This window comes from Ctenopharyngodon idella, chromosome 10 (assembly GCF_019924925.1).
Source record: "Ctenopharyngodon idella isolate HZGC_01 chromosome 10, HZGC01, whole genome shotgun sequence".
Classification (NCBI taxonomy): domain Eukaryota; kingdom Metazoa; phylum Chordata; class Actinopteri; order Cypriniformes; family Xenocyprididae; genus Ctenopharyngodon; species Ctenopharyngodon idella.
The window spans coordinates 46,313,163-46,325,204 of NC_067229.1; the positions used below are offsets into that span (position 1 = coordinate 46,313,163).

General features: G+C 46.5%; 2 protein-coding genes and 1 long non-coding RNA gene across 3 annotated transcripts in view; 1 reads left to right on the forward strand and 2 right to left on the reverse strand.

Annotated features, from left to right (window-relative positions):
- Positions 1–12,042, reverse strand: part of LOC127521000 (granzyme B-like) — a 135,640-nt gene that overhangs the window by 31,318 nt on the left and 92,280 nt on the right. The window lies entirely within an intron of this gene.
- Positions 1–12,042, forward strand: part of LOC127521013 (uncharacterized) — a 175,286-nt gene that overhangs the window by 26,642 nt on the left and 136,602 nt on the right. The window lies entirely within an intron of this gene.
- The window catches only part of LOC127521004 (mast cell protease 1A-like), a 117,153-nt gene continuing 105,376 nt past the window's right edge, over positions 266–12,042 (reverse strand). The window contains exons 3-7 of the mRNA XM_051909834.1: positions 1,726–1,815; positions 1,477–1,627; positions 1,213–1,351; positions 596–838; positions 266–510 (exon numbers count right to left, since the gene is read on the reverse strand). Of these exons, the coding sequence (XP_051765794.1) occupies positions 358–510; positions 596–838; positions 1,213–1,351; positions 1,477–1,627; positions 1,726–1,815 (776 nt within the window). The 3' untranslated portion in view covers positions 266–357. The remainder of the gene's footprint in view (positions 511–595; positions 839–1,212; positions 1,352–1,476; positions 1,628–1,725; positions 1,816–12,042) is intronic.

A 12,042-nucleotide genomic window follows, 5' to 3' on the forward strand; every position in this document is an offset into this window, starting at 1 on the left:
CTTTATTTTACAACTCAAATTCTGGAAGATTTACCACTTTTTTCTCTTTTTTTTTTTTTTTTTTTTTTAAAGCAGCACAGTTTATGAAATCATTCCTGTTTTGAAATGTATTATTATTATTATTATTACTGTAATTTTGACCAACAGTTTTGGGTATTTCAGTTTTTCCCCATTCAATGAGATATGAGTCTACAGGCATGACTGGAAAGTGAAGGTGTTGTCTAAATTATATATGGTTGTGACAATGAGAACACTTCGACTATAATTGATGCTTGCCATGTGATACTTTTATTGAAAGAAGGTTTATGGAAGAATTCAAGAATAACATTTCTTCCTTCTTTAGTTTCCATGAAGTCACTATACATTTCCAGTCACTGTACGGATCCATTGAATATATGCTGAAATCTTAGTATACACATTAGGATGATCAGGTGAATTACAGCGCCGGGCACCGAAAGATGTGATACCAACAGCAGTGTTTCCACAAACCAAAGGACCTCCTGAATCCCCCTGTTAAGAAACACAGATCAACACGTCACTAGTGAAACCAGTTCATACATTACCATAAAGTCTGTGAATCATCTTTTGAACGTACTTGGCAGGTTCCACCATCGCCATATACACAGATCATCTGTGAAACTGAGTATAATTCTCCCCATCTATTGCTGCATTCTGTGTTATTCATTATGGACACGTTTGCCTCCATTAGAAGATTGCTCACTGGGCCATTATCCATCAGTCTTCCCCAGCCGGCAACACTACAGGCTGCTTTGATGTCTTCTCCTTCCTTTGGTAATGGTATCACTCCAACATTGTTTGGACCGACTTTTTTCTCTAGCTATAATTAAAAAATACAACAGTTTTTAATAAACAATGTTTTATAAGACTGAAGTTTGTTAGGTTATGCTGTTGTTTTTGAGGTTATTACAGAAGCTGAAAAGGCAAAGTGGAGTTTTTTTTATTTATTTTTTTATTTGTATCTTTATTTTATGCTGTGTATAATTTTTCAGGTTTTCTGTCTTTTTTTGCCCATTTTTTGTTGCTAAACAGAGCAATAAATCAATAATGTAAAAAACAGACTCAAAGAGGCACTTTTAATTATTTAAATCCCTTCAGTAATTTTTAAAGCAAGAAATTCAAACATAGTGGTTTGTGCTACTGTTTCTTGACTGGATATTATTTTGAAAAACTAAATATATTACAGGTTGTTACCTTCAAAAGCATGATGTCATCATTGATTGGATTGGATTTATATTTTGGATGAGGGATGTAGGACTTCACTCTGATGTGATCTGAACTCTTGCTGTCCCTTAAGTCATGAGCACCAACAACAACCGTCAGAATATTACGTCTGTTGAAAGAGCATATTGGAAATGGTCATTTATGTCATAACTGATATACAGGGTGCACTTCAGTCATTATCAGTCAAAAGTAATTTTAACTCAACATTGCAGATCACACTAAACAAGCTCTTACCCGTTCCAGCAATGTGCAGCAGTCAGGACAAACTGATCAGAAATGAGGAATCCACCACAGATATGGTCCCCACACGCCTGAAGAGAAACTATGTAAGGTCTGGAGTGGGGTTTGGCTTCTTTTCCATTCACTATACCCACATTCACATGAGCTGAGAGAGAGATAGTGCTGTTAGTCAACTTATCCAGCACATACCAATTAAACACTTGTAAAAGTCATTGTAATATGCTGTTAAATAATCAGTCTCACCAGTGAAGGTCAGGTGTGGCAGCAGAGAGGCCAACAGGAGCAGAGAGATGATGATGGTCATGATGAAGACGATCAGTGAGCTCTCACTGGCTAAACATGTTATAAATATACTTCAAAGGTGGGTGGAGTCACTGATCAGACTTACTTTTTTTTAAAGTGTGTCTTACTTTGTTTTAAAGGGTGTCTGTGGTCTGCAACAATCTTTAGGCAATGGTACGTGTCAAAGTAACTGCCCAGAGCATAACACTTATTTTGTAGACTTTGAGCTCAAACTAAAGAAGCTAAATTTATCATGCTGTATGAGTCTAATTTTATTCCTAATCTTGACCAACAGTTTTGAGGTTTTCAGTCTTTCCCCATTCAAATAGTTATGAGCCACACTTGCAGGAATAAAAATTGAGGGTGTAACCAAGATGGCCACCAAATGAACTAATGTGAAATGACTTTTGTTCCCCCCATGTAATATTGTAATTATATATGGTTGTGACAATGAAGAAACTTTGAATGATTGATCCTTGCCATGCGATACTCTATTGTAAAATATACGGAAGAATTCAAGAAATTTCTAATGCGAGACAGAAAAGAAAAGCCCGTTTCCACCTGGTTAGTATTAAGATTAGTGATGGGAGAAATTAGGCTTTTCAAAGCTTCAATCAATTTGAGCTAAGAACTAAGCGTTCGAAACACCACACGCTGGGGACACCTGCTGGTCAGAACAGTGTAAATGCAACAAAAACTCAGCCTAAACGTGCATAAAAAACATCTTGTATAAACCCATCGCAAATATTTTATTGAAAGTAAAATCTATCAAATGTAATTAACTAATCATCTGATAATATTAAATATTAAATGTCGGTATAATATGTGTTCTTTTATCAATTTCCAGGGCTTGTTTGTTTTGTTTGTTTCAGCTAAGCAGGCCAATAAGAGACTATTTATCACTGCATCACACCACCCCCTACTGTCTCGTCTAGTACAACAACCCCCCTAAAGCAGCCAGATGAAATAAAAAACAAAACATATAAACTATACCATATTCACATAGGAAAATCAAAACAAAACACATACAGGTGCTGGTCATATAATTAGAATATCGTGAAAAAGTTCATTTTTTTATTGTAAATTATTTTAAAAAATGAAACTTTCATATATTCTAGATTCCCTACATGTAAAGTAAAGCATTTCAAAAGTTTTTTTTTTTAATTTGTTGATTAGAGCGTACAGCTAATGAAAGTCCAAAATCCAGTATCTCAAAATATTAGAATATTTACATTTGAGTTTGATTAAATGACCATCCCTACAGTATAAATTCCGGGTATCTTTTGTTCTTTGAAACCACACTAATGGGGAAGACTGCTGACTTGGCAATGGTCCAGGAGACAATCATTGACACCCTCCACAAAGAGAGTAAGTCACAGAAGGTCATTACTGAATGGGGTGGCTGTTTACAGAGTGATGTATCAAAGCATATTAAATGCAAAGTTGACTGGAAGGAAGAAATTGGGTAGGCAAAGGTGCACAAGCAACAGGGATGACCGCAAGCTTGAGAATACTGTCAAGTAAAGCCGATTCAAACACTTGGGAGAGCTTCACAATGAGTAGAATGAAGCCGGAGTCAGCACATCAAGAGTCACCACACTCAGACATCTTCAGGAAAAGGACTACCAAGCCACTTCTGAACCAGAGACAACGTCAGAAGCATCTTACCTGGGCTAAGGAGAAAAAGAACTGGATAGTGAACAGTGGTCGAAAGTCCTCTTTTCAGATAAAAGTAAATTTTGCATTTTATGTTGAAATCATGGTCCCAGAGTCTGAAGGAAGACTGGAGAGGCACAGAATCCAAGCTGCTTGAAGTCTAGTGTGAAGTTTCTGAAGTCAATAATGATTTGGGGGGGCCGTGACGTCTGCTGGTGTTGGTCCATTGTGTTTTATCAAGTGCAAAGTCAATGCAGCCATCTTCCAAGAGATTTTGGAGCACTTTATGCTTCCATCTGCTGACAAGCTTTATGGAGATGCTGATTTCCTTTTCCAGCAGGACTTTAGCATCTGCCCACAGTGCAAAAACCACTTCCAAGTGGTTTGCTGACCATAATATTACTGTGCTTTATTGGCCAGCCAATATGCCTGACCTGAATCTATGGGATATTTTCAAGAGAAAGATGAGAAACAGTCCATCCAACAATATACAGATGATCTGAAGGCTCAATAGTGCCTCAGCAGTGCCACAGGCTGATCACTTCCATGCCACACTTCACTGATGCAGTAATTTGTGCTAGGAGCAAGTCATTTGCTGTAATATGTCCTGCCGATCAAGTATTGAGTGCACAAAAGAACATACTTTAAAGAACTTGAACTTTTCTGTTTTGCAAATCCATTTTTTGATTGATCTTAGGAAATTCTAATATTTTGAAATACTGGATTTTGGACTTTCATGAGCTGTACGCTCTAATCATCAAAATTTAAAAAAAAAAACTTTTGAAATGTTTTACTTTACATGTAGGGAATCTAGAATATATGAAAGTTTCATTTTTAAAAATAATTTATAATAAAAAAATGAACTTTTTGATGATATTCTAATTATATGACCAGCACCTGTACATGAACTCTGAACACTGGGAAAAACAGTGGTCTAATCAGCTCCCACATAATTACATGTTCAATACACCATTAAATATACAAATCACATTTAGACCATACATTACAATTAGTTAGCCTTATACATAAAAATAAACAAATAAATTAATAAAAACACCTACCTAAATTTACGGTCAGGAGCCGCTACTGGTTAGAATGTTGGAAAAATACCAAAATGTCAGTCTCATGTAACTGATCAATCACGTCAAAGTTACATTTACCTCAGGAAAGCCATTTAATAACCATAGCATGTTAGCAAAACAATTAACTAGCTATTGGCTAAATATACACTATATTACATATTTATATATTTTTACTCATATCATTAAAATATTATAACGTTATTAGTATAAAACCCAGATTATATTCATCTGAGTTGATAATTTTAACCTTTAATATAGGGCCACGTTCATACAGCAGCAGAATACGGTCAGTCCTGTATTTGCGTCATCTTAAGGTGTCATCTCACTGTTCCCATTCAGTCGGTCACGTTCGACGTACGTCGGACAGACCGACGAATAGGACGTACGTCTCCGTTCCCTCCTTCAGGGAACGAGGGTTACCTTTGTAACCGAGACGTTCCCATTCAGTCGGTCACGTTCGACGTACGTAGGACAGACCGACGAATAGGAATCTCGCTAGAGAGGCCAATCTACTTCGAGTGTAACTACAACGAGCCAATGCACATTGGCATGCAATCATATGCATCAGCTGCTCGCCTCGCAGCGCGGGTATATAACGAGCAGCAGGTGCGTTGCATCTTCAGCTTTTCGCTTCGGAGCCGAACGGTGTTTGTTCCTGTTCTCTGCAAGCAAGTGTCTGCTAGAAGACGAGTCAAGCTTTTTGGTTGAACTTCTCTTTTTTTTTGAGTGCGGGCGAACAGCACAGCAGCGGGGTCGAAGTCCTCTCTTTATTTTCTGTTTTTTGTTTCGTTTGCCATTATAGAGCAAATAGCTGTTTTGACAGCGTCAGAAGGCTGTTCTCACGGCCGGTACGGTGCGCTTCGAGCGCTGAAAGCCGTTTTTACGGCTGGTAAGAGTGAGCGCCTTCAAAGAGAGAAAGAGCACACGACAGGCTGCACACAATCCCTGTCTGTGTTGCGGCTGCCGTTCCCCTGCGTGCTTCAGCACTCTAAAAGAGTAAAGTCCCTAAAAGAGCTTACACAAGTAGAGCTTGCGTCTTTTCAAAGATGACATTCTATTTGTGTGTTTCTGGATGCGGTCGTTTCCTGTCCTCACTGACGGCCACGATCACTGTTTCACATGTCTGGGCGCGTGCTGAAACGATGTTCGTGGGTGGTTCATGTTTTCGTATGAGAACATGATCACGTCGACACGCCGGTCGTGACTCTTCTTTCTCCGGGAAGCTTGAGTCCCCTCTGTTGTTGGCCAGCTGCCGCTTGTGTGTAAAAGCACAGCCGCGGGTCTGCCCGACACTCTGGGAGACCGCGGAGATCAGCGAGAGCAAACCTCTCGCTCCTCTGCGTGTCGTGTGCCGTCGAGCTGTCGGGCTGCAGCGCGGGTTGTCACGGCAACCCAGCGCTCGCTCGGCGCTCTAGATGCGCGGTCTCCTTGCCTAATCTCCATTGTAGCGCCCTCTCTGGTGCACCAGAAGAGGTCTACTTTGGTGAAATGGCTTGGGTGTCTTGAGGTTGAGGGGTTCCTTCGGGGAACCAACCTCCTAGGGCCCCTCCCTCTAGTGCATTACATGCTGTGCAGCTTCTGGATTGGATTGCTGGTCCTTTTCATAGGGGAACCTAGCATTCCATTTAGGGCTCCAGCTGAGGGTCAGATGTCGATTGCAGCATCGGAGAGAGGGCTGTTATGCTCTGGAAATGAGGGTGACGCTGCCCACTGTAATGGTGTGTGCTTATGCTGACTCAGATTCAGAGTTTACAGCCATGCTTTCCCGGGTGTTCCGGATGTGCATGGAAAAACTTGGCAGTATGGAGCTATATTGGTGCCATAAATATGGAATGCCAAAAGTGCCAAAATCTGCATAAGTTTTTACTCTCTCACTACCCTTATGGGTGGGGTGGCTGTTCACAGACCACACCCACCCTGCATGTGAGGCCAAGGCACTCTTTATGCATGAGGGTAGTTCTGAGCCGGGGTTGAGCTGCGCTTGTTGACTAACCGTGATCAAAGTCACGGCGCAGGCCTTCGGCCAGACGATGTCCACCTCAGTGGTCCAGAAGCGCACCCCTGGCTTACCTTGCTGAGGTGCAAGAGGTCGTCAAGCTAAACGCTTTCTCGACACTCCCATCTCACAAGGTGGCCTTTTCGGTGACACTGTCGGGGACTGAGCCCAGCAGTTCTCCTCAGTTAGTGGCAGACCGGGGAGCCTCCCCCGACAAACCATTGAGTTCCTCGTGGGCCCTCAGTCTGCTCGTCGCCAAGGGTGTCGTCCCCTGCAGAATAAAAAAAAAAAAAAAAAACTCCGGCCCAGTCTGCTCTACTGTGTCCGCTGCAGGAAGATGACACCTCCCGTCTCTGCTACTGTTTAAGTGGTTAGTGAAAAATCACCCCTGAGACGGGTGACCCAGAGATGGGTGGGGCTGCTCTCCCCCCCCCCCGGAGGAGGGCCGGGTGGTAAATCCTGTTGGTTGGGTTTGTTTCTGTTCTCCCGCTGGTCCAACAGCCAGCGGTACCCAAATTTTCAAAAAGAGAGCAGTTCCTCCATCTCTGGGTCTGAAGAGGGCTCAGAGAGCAGTGGGAGGAGAAAAGCCTCACCACTCTCATCCCCCTCTTCCTTCGCCAGAGGGCAGCGGCGTGCAGTCGAGAAGGCAGCAAGCCTCTCCTGCGCCCCCTGCCCAACCGTGGAACCAGGTAGGTGTTGCACAGCACACTCTGACCCCGCTTCGGGCCGCCTCGCAGAGAGAGCCTCCCGAGCTGCGTCCCTGTGTTCCACCTCGCTGCCTCACTGCGGGTACGCCTGCGGTCCCTTTGATCCCGCCTGTACGGTCTCTGTGAGCCTGGTTAGCGCTCCCCAGTCCATCTCGCTGGCTCATTCGGACCATCGGGCTCGGCTATGCGATTCAGTTCGCCCGGCATCCGTCCCCAGGATTGGTTTGCAGCGATCGACCTGAAGGACGCGTACTTTCATGTTCGATTCTTCCGCGACACAGGCCATTCCTGCGTTTTTGCGTTCGAAGGTTGAGCATATCAGTACAGAGTCTTACCCTTCGGGCTGGCCCTGTCTCCCCGCGTCTTCACGAAGGTCGTGGAGGGAGCCCTTGTTCCCATGAGAGAACAGGGTGTTCGCATCCTTAACTATCTCGACGACTGGCTCATTCTGGCACAGTCCCGGGATCAGTGGTGCGAACACAGGGATTTGGTGCTCAGACACCTCAGCCAGTTGGGTCTTCAGGTCAACTGGGAAAAGAGCAAACTCGCCCCGGTGCAGAGGATCTCTTTTCTCGGTATGGAGTTGGATTCGGTCGAACAGATAGCACGCCTCACAGAGGAACGTGCTCAGTCGGTGTTGAACTGCCTGAATACGTTCAACGGCAGGACAGCGGTTCCACTGAAATTTTTTCAGAGGCTCCTGGGGCATATGGCAGCCGCAGCGGCAGTAACCCCGCTCGGTCTGCTTCATATGAGACCGCTTCAACACTGGCTCCACGGCCGGGTCCCGAGATGGGCGTGGCAACGCGGCACGTTCCGGGTGGCAATCACTCAGGAGTGCCGCCAAACCTTCAGCCCATGGTCGGACCCCTTGTTTCTTCGGGCTGGAGTACCCCTAGAGCAGGTGTCCCGGCATGCTGTGGTATTCACAGATGCCTCTGCCACAGGCTGGGGTGCCACGTACAACGGGCATGCAGTGTCAGGGGTTGGACGGGCCCCCATCTGCATTGGCACATCAACTGCCTCGAGTTGCTAGCGGTACGCCTTGCCCTGAGCCGCCTCAAAGGGCCGCTACGGGGCAAGCATGTACTGGTCCGTACGGACAACACTGCGACCGTTGCGTACATCAACCGTCAAGGTGGTCTACGCTCCCGTCGCATGTCGCAACTCGCCCGCCATCTCCTCCTCTGGAGTCAGAAGCATCTGAGGTCGCTTCGTGCCATTCATATTCCCGGTGTGCTCAACCGTGTGGCCGACGAGCTATCACGAGCTGCGCGGCCAGGAGAGTGGCGACTCCACCCCCAGGTGGTCCAGCTGATTTGGAGAGAGTTCGGAGAGGCTCAGGTAGACCTGTTTGCCTCACCAGAAACCTCCCATTGCCGGTTGTTTTACTCCCTGTCCGGGGGAACACTCGGAACAGACGCACTGGCGCTCAGCTGGCCCCGGGGCCTTCGCAAATATGCGTTTCCCCCAGTGAGCCTACTTGCACAGACCCTGTGCAAAGTCAGGGAGGACGAGGAGCAGGTCCTGCTAGTTGCGCCCTATTGGCCCAACCGGACCTGGTTCCCAGAACTCTCACTCCTCGCGATAGCCCCTCCCTGGCCCATTCCTCTGAGGAAGGACCTTCTTTCTCAGAGACGGGGCACTCTCTGGCACCCGCGTCCAGACCTCTGGAAACTCCATGTCTGGCCCCTGGACGGGACGCGGAGGTTCTAGGTGACTTACCCCCCGAGGTACTTAACACCATCACTTCGGCACGTGCACCGTCTACGAGACGGGCTTACGCCTTGAAGTGGAACCTGTTCGTCAAGTGGTGTTCTTCTCGTCGAGAGGACCCCCGAAGATGCTCGATCGGTGTCGTGCTTTCCTTCTTGCAGCAGGGGTTGGAGCGTAGGCTGTCCCCCTCCACCCTCAAAGTCCATACTGCTGCTCGCTCCGCATATCATGACCACATAGATGGCAAATCTGTTGGTCAGCACGACCTGGTCGTCAGGTTCCTTAGGGGGGCGAGGCGGTTAAATCCTCCTCGTCCTCCCTCCATACCCTCTTAGGACCTTGCTCTGGTGCTGAGAGCACTTCAGATTGCTCCCTTTGAGACCTTGCAATCAGCAGACTTAAAGATTCTGTCTATGAAGACTTTGCTGCTGGTTGCATTGGCCTCCATCAAGAGGGTAGGGGACCTGCAGTCTTTTTCGGTCGACGAATCGTGCCTGGAGTTCGGGCCGGGTGACGGCCATGTGGTACTGAGACCCCGGCCTGGCTATGTGCCCAAGGTTCCTACCACTCCCTTCAGGGACCAGGTAGTGAGCCTGCAAGCGCTGCCCTCGGAGGAGGCAGACCCAGCCCTGGCTTTGCTCTGTCCAGTTCGCGCTTTGCGACTGTACATAGACAGAACTCAAAGCTTCAGGACCTCAGATCAGCTCTTTGTCTGTTACGGAGGCCAGCAGAAGGGAAAGGCTGTCTCCAAGCAGAGGATGGCCCACTGGATAGTGGATGCCATCACCCTGGCTTACCAAGCTCAGGGCGTGCCCTGCCCGCTCAGGTTGCATGCGCACTCCACGAGAGGCGTCGCATCTTCTTGGGCGCTGGCTCGTGGCGCCTCGCTAACAGACATCTGTAGAGCTGCGGGCTGGGCGACACCTAACACATTCGCTAGGTTCTATAGCCTTCGTGTCGAGCCGGTCTCCTCCCGTGTTCTCACCTCAGGTCAGAGGCACGGAGAGGCCCCGGCTTAGTGTCGGCTTGCTGCGCTTACATGCGCTTTTTTCTCCAGAGAGTCCCTACAAGGCAGACCCTGTTGAGTCCTCCGATCTCCCTTCGGCAGCCGACGTGGCGGAGCGTCTGGCGCTAGGCCTATACTCCGTTGTATCCTTGAGAACCGGGTTTAGGCTGGGTACCATATGTGTGACCCTACTGGGATCCCATATGTCTAGTTCCACGGTTGCTCCTAAACGAAGCCTGTGTCTTTCCCTCTGGGAGAACCCACCTCTCATCGAGTTGGAGTCACCCCAGTTCTTCCATATGTAGTACAGCCTACGGGTTAGTCCATATGTACTTCTCCACTTAACTCCTTCGGGAAGGATGTGGCTTCCGCAGCGTTCCTTTCCCAGCGGAAGGGTACGCTTTCCCAGCGTTATCCAATAGTCTCACTGAATGGGTTTTGGGGAACAGCAGTGATCGACACTCTCTGTGTTTGCCCTGTCCCACCGTCCGTAGGCAAGGGGGTTCAGGTGGCTTACAACAGAGCGCTGGAAGAGGGCAGCCCCTGTGGCGCTTTGGTAGGGATTCCTATTCGTCGGTCTGTCCGACGTACGTCGAACGTGACCGACTGAATGGCAACGTCTCGGTTACAAAGGTAACCCTCGTTCCCTGAAGGAGGGAACGGAGACGTACGTCCCGTCGCCACAGTCGCTGTACCCCGCTGATGCTGCCGCCTATCCGGTTCGGCTCCTCAGCGAAAACCTGAAGATGCAACGCACCTGCTGCTCGTTATATACCCGCGCTGCGAGGCGAGCAGCTGATGCATATGATTGCATGCCAATGTGCATTGGCTCGTTGTAGTTACACTCGAAGTAGATTGGCCTCTCTAGCGAGATTCCTATTCGTCGGTCTGTCCGACGTACGTCGAACGTGACCGACTGAATGGGAACGTCTCGGTTACAAAGGTAACCCTCGTTCCCTGAAAGAGGGAACGGAGACGTACGACCTATTCGTCGGTCTGTCCAACGTACGTCTCCGTTCCCTCCTTCAGGGAACGAGGGTTACCTTTGTAACCGAGACGTTCTCCACCGGAGCGGCTCCCGCCAGTTTTGTGTTTCTTTTCCAAATTCAAAAGCCGTGTCATGCGCGTGACGTCGCAAAGGCGAGTGCAACGGTTAAACACTCCGGCTATAGCGTTTACATGCTGCTGTTGGTTAATGAAGTTTGAATGGATACACTCGCGGTTCAATTGGTCTCGTGTCATGTCAAAAGTGATGAGACTTTTCAGTTTTATGGACGTCGCCATCTTTAATATTACGTTGGTCACATCGTTATGGTTACTAGTAAGAGAATACGGGCTTGACTCTCGTTGCACGTTCACACAGAGTTCCAGACACTACTGTAAGTTGCTGTGTGAACGGGACATTTCGAGACTCACACCTGTAAGTAAATGCGGTTGTCAGTCCCCAAAGTGTGAACGTGGCCTAGAGATTTAACCAGAACGAATCTTTTGTTTCGAATCAGTGGTTTGGAGCGCGTATCAAACTGCCAATGTCACGTGATTTCAGTAAAGGAGACATTGTTAATTGATAAGTGTTTCGAAATTTCAGTGGTTCACCACTGGGGGGCGTGACTTTGGCAGTTTGATACATGCTCCGAACCACTAATTCGAAATAAAATATCGTGAAGCTTCATGAAGCAGTGTTTTGAAATCGCCCATCACTAGATAATGTTATATAATAGTGCTGGGCGGTTTGACCAAAAATCTCTTATCAAGTTTTTTTTTTTAAGATTCTGGCGGTTTCACGGTATATCACGTTTTTTTTTAACTGGACCTTTTTTTTCTTTTTTTTTCTTTTTGCCATATTTTACTGTCAGGAGTACAGGGAATATATTATTAATATTGTAAGGACAAATAAAAATGTATTAAAAATATGTAATCAAATCAATTCATAAAAATAACAATTTAGTGTCAAATGTAATCAAATTAATTTAATTATTTAATTTAATTAATAATATTAATAAGTAGGCTACATTTTTACTGAGCAATTTCTGCAATTTCAATGAAGACCTTTAAGTTTGTGTTTTATAAACGGTGTTATTATTATTATCTCTATTAATCGAAGTACACTCGATT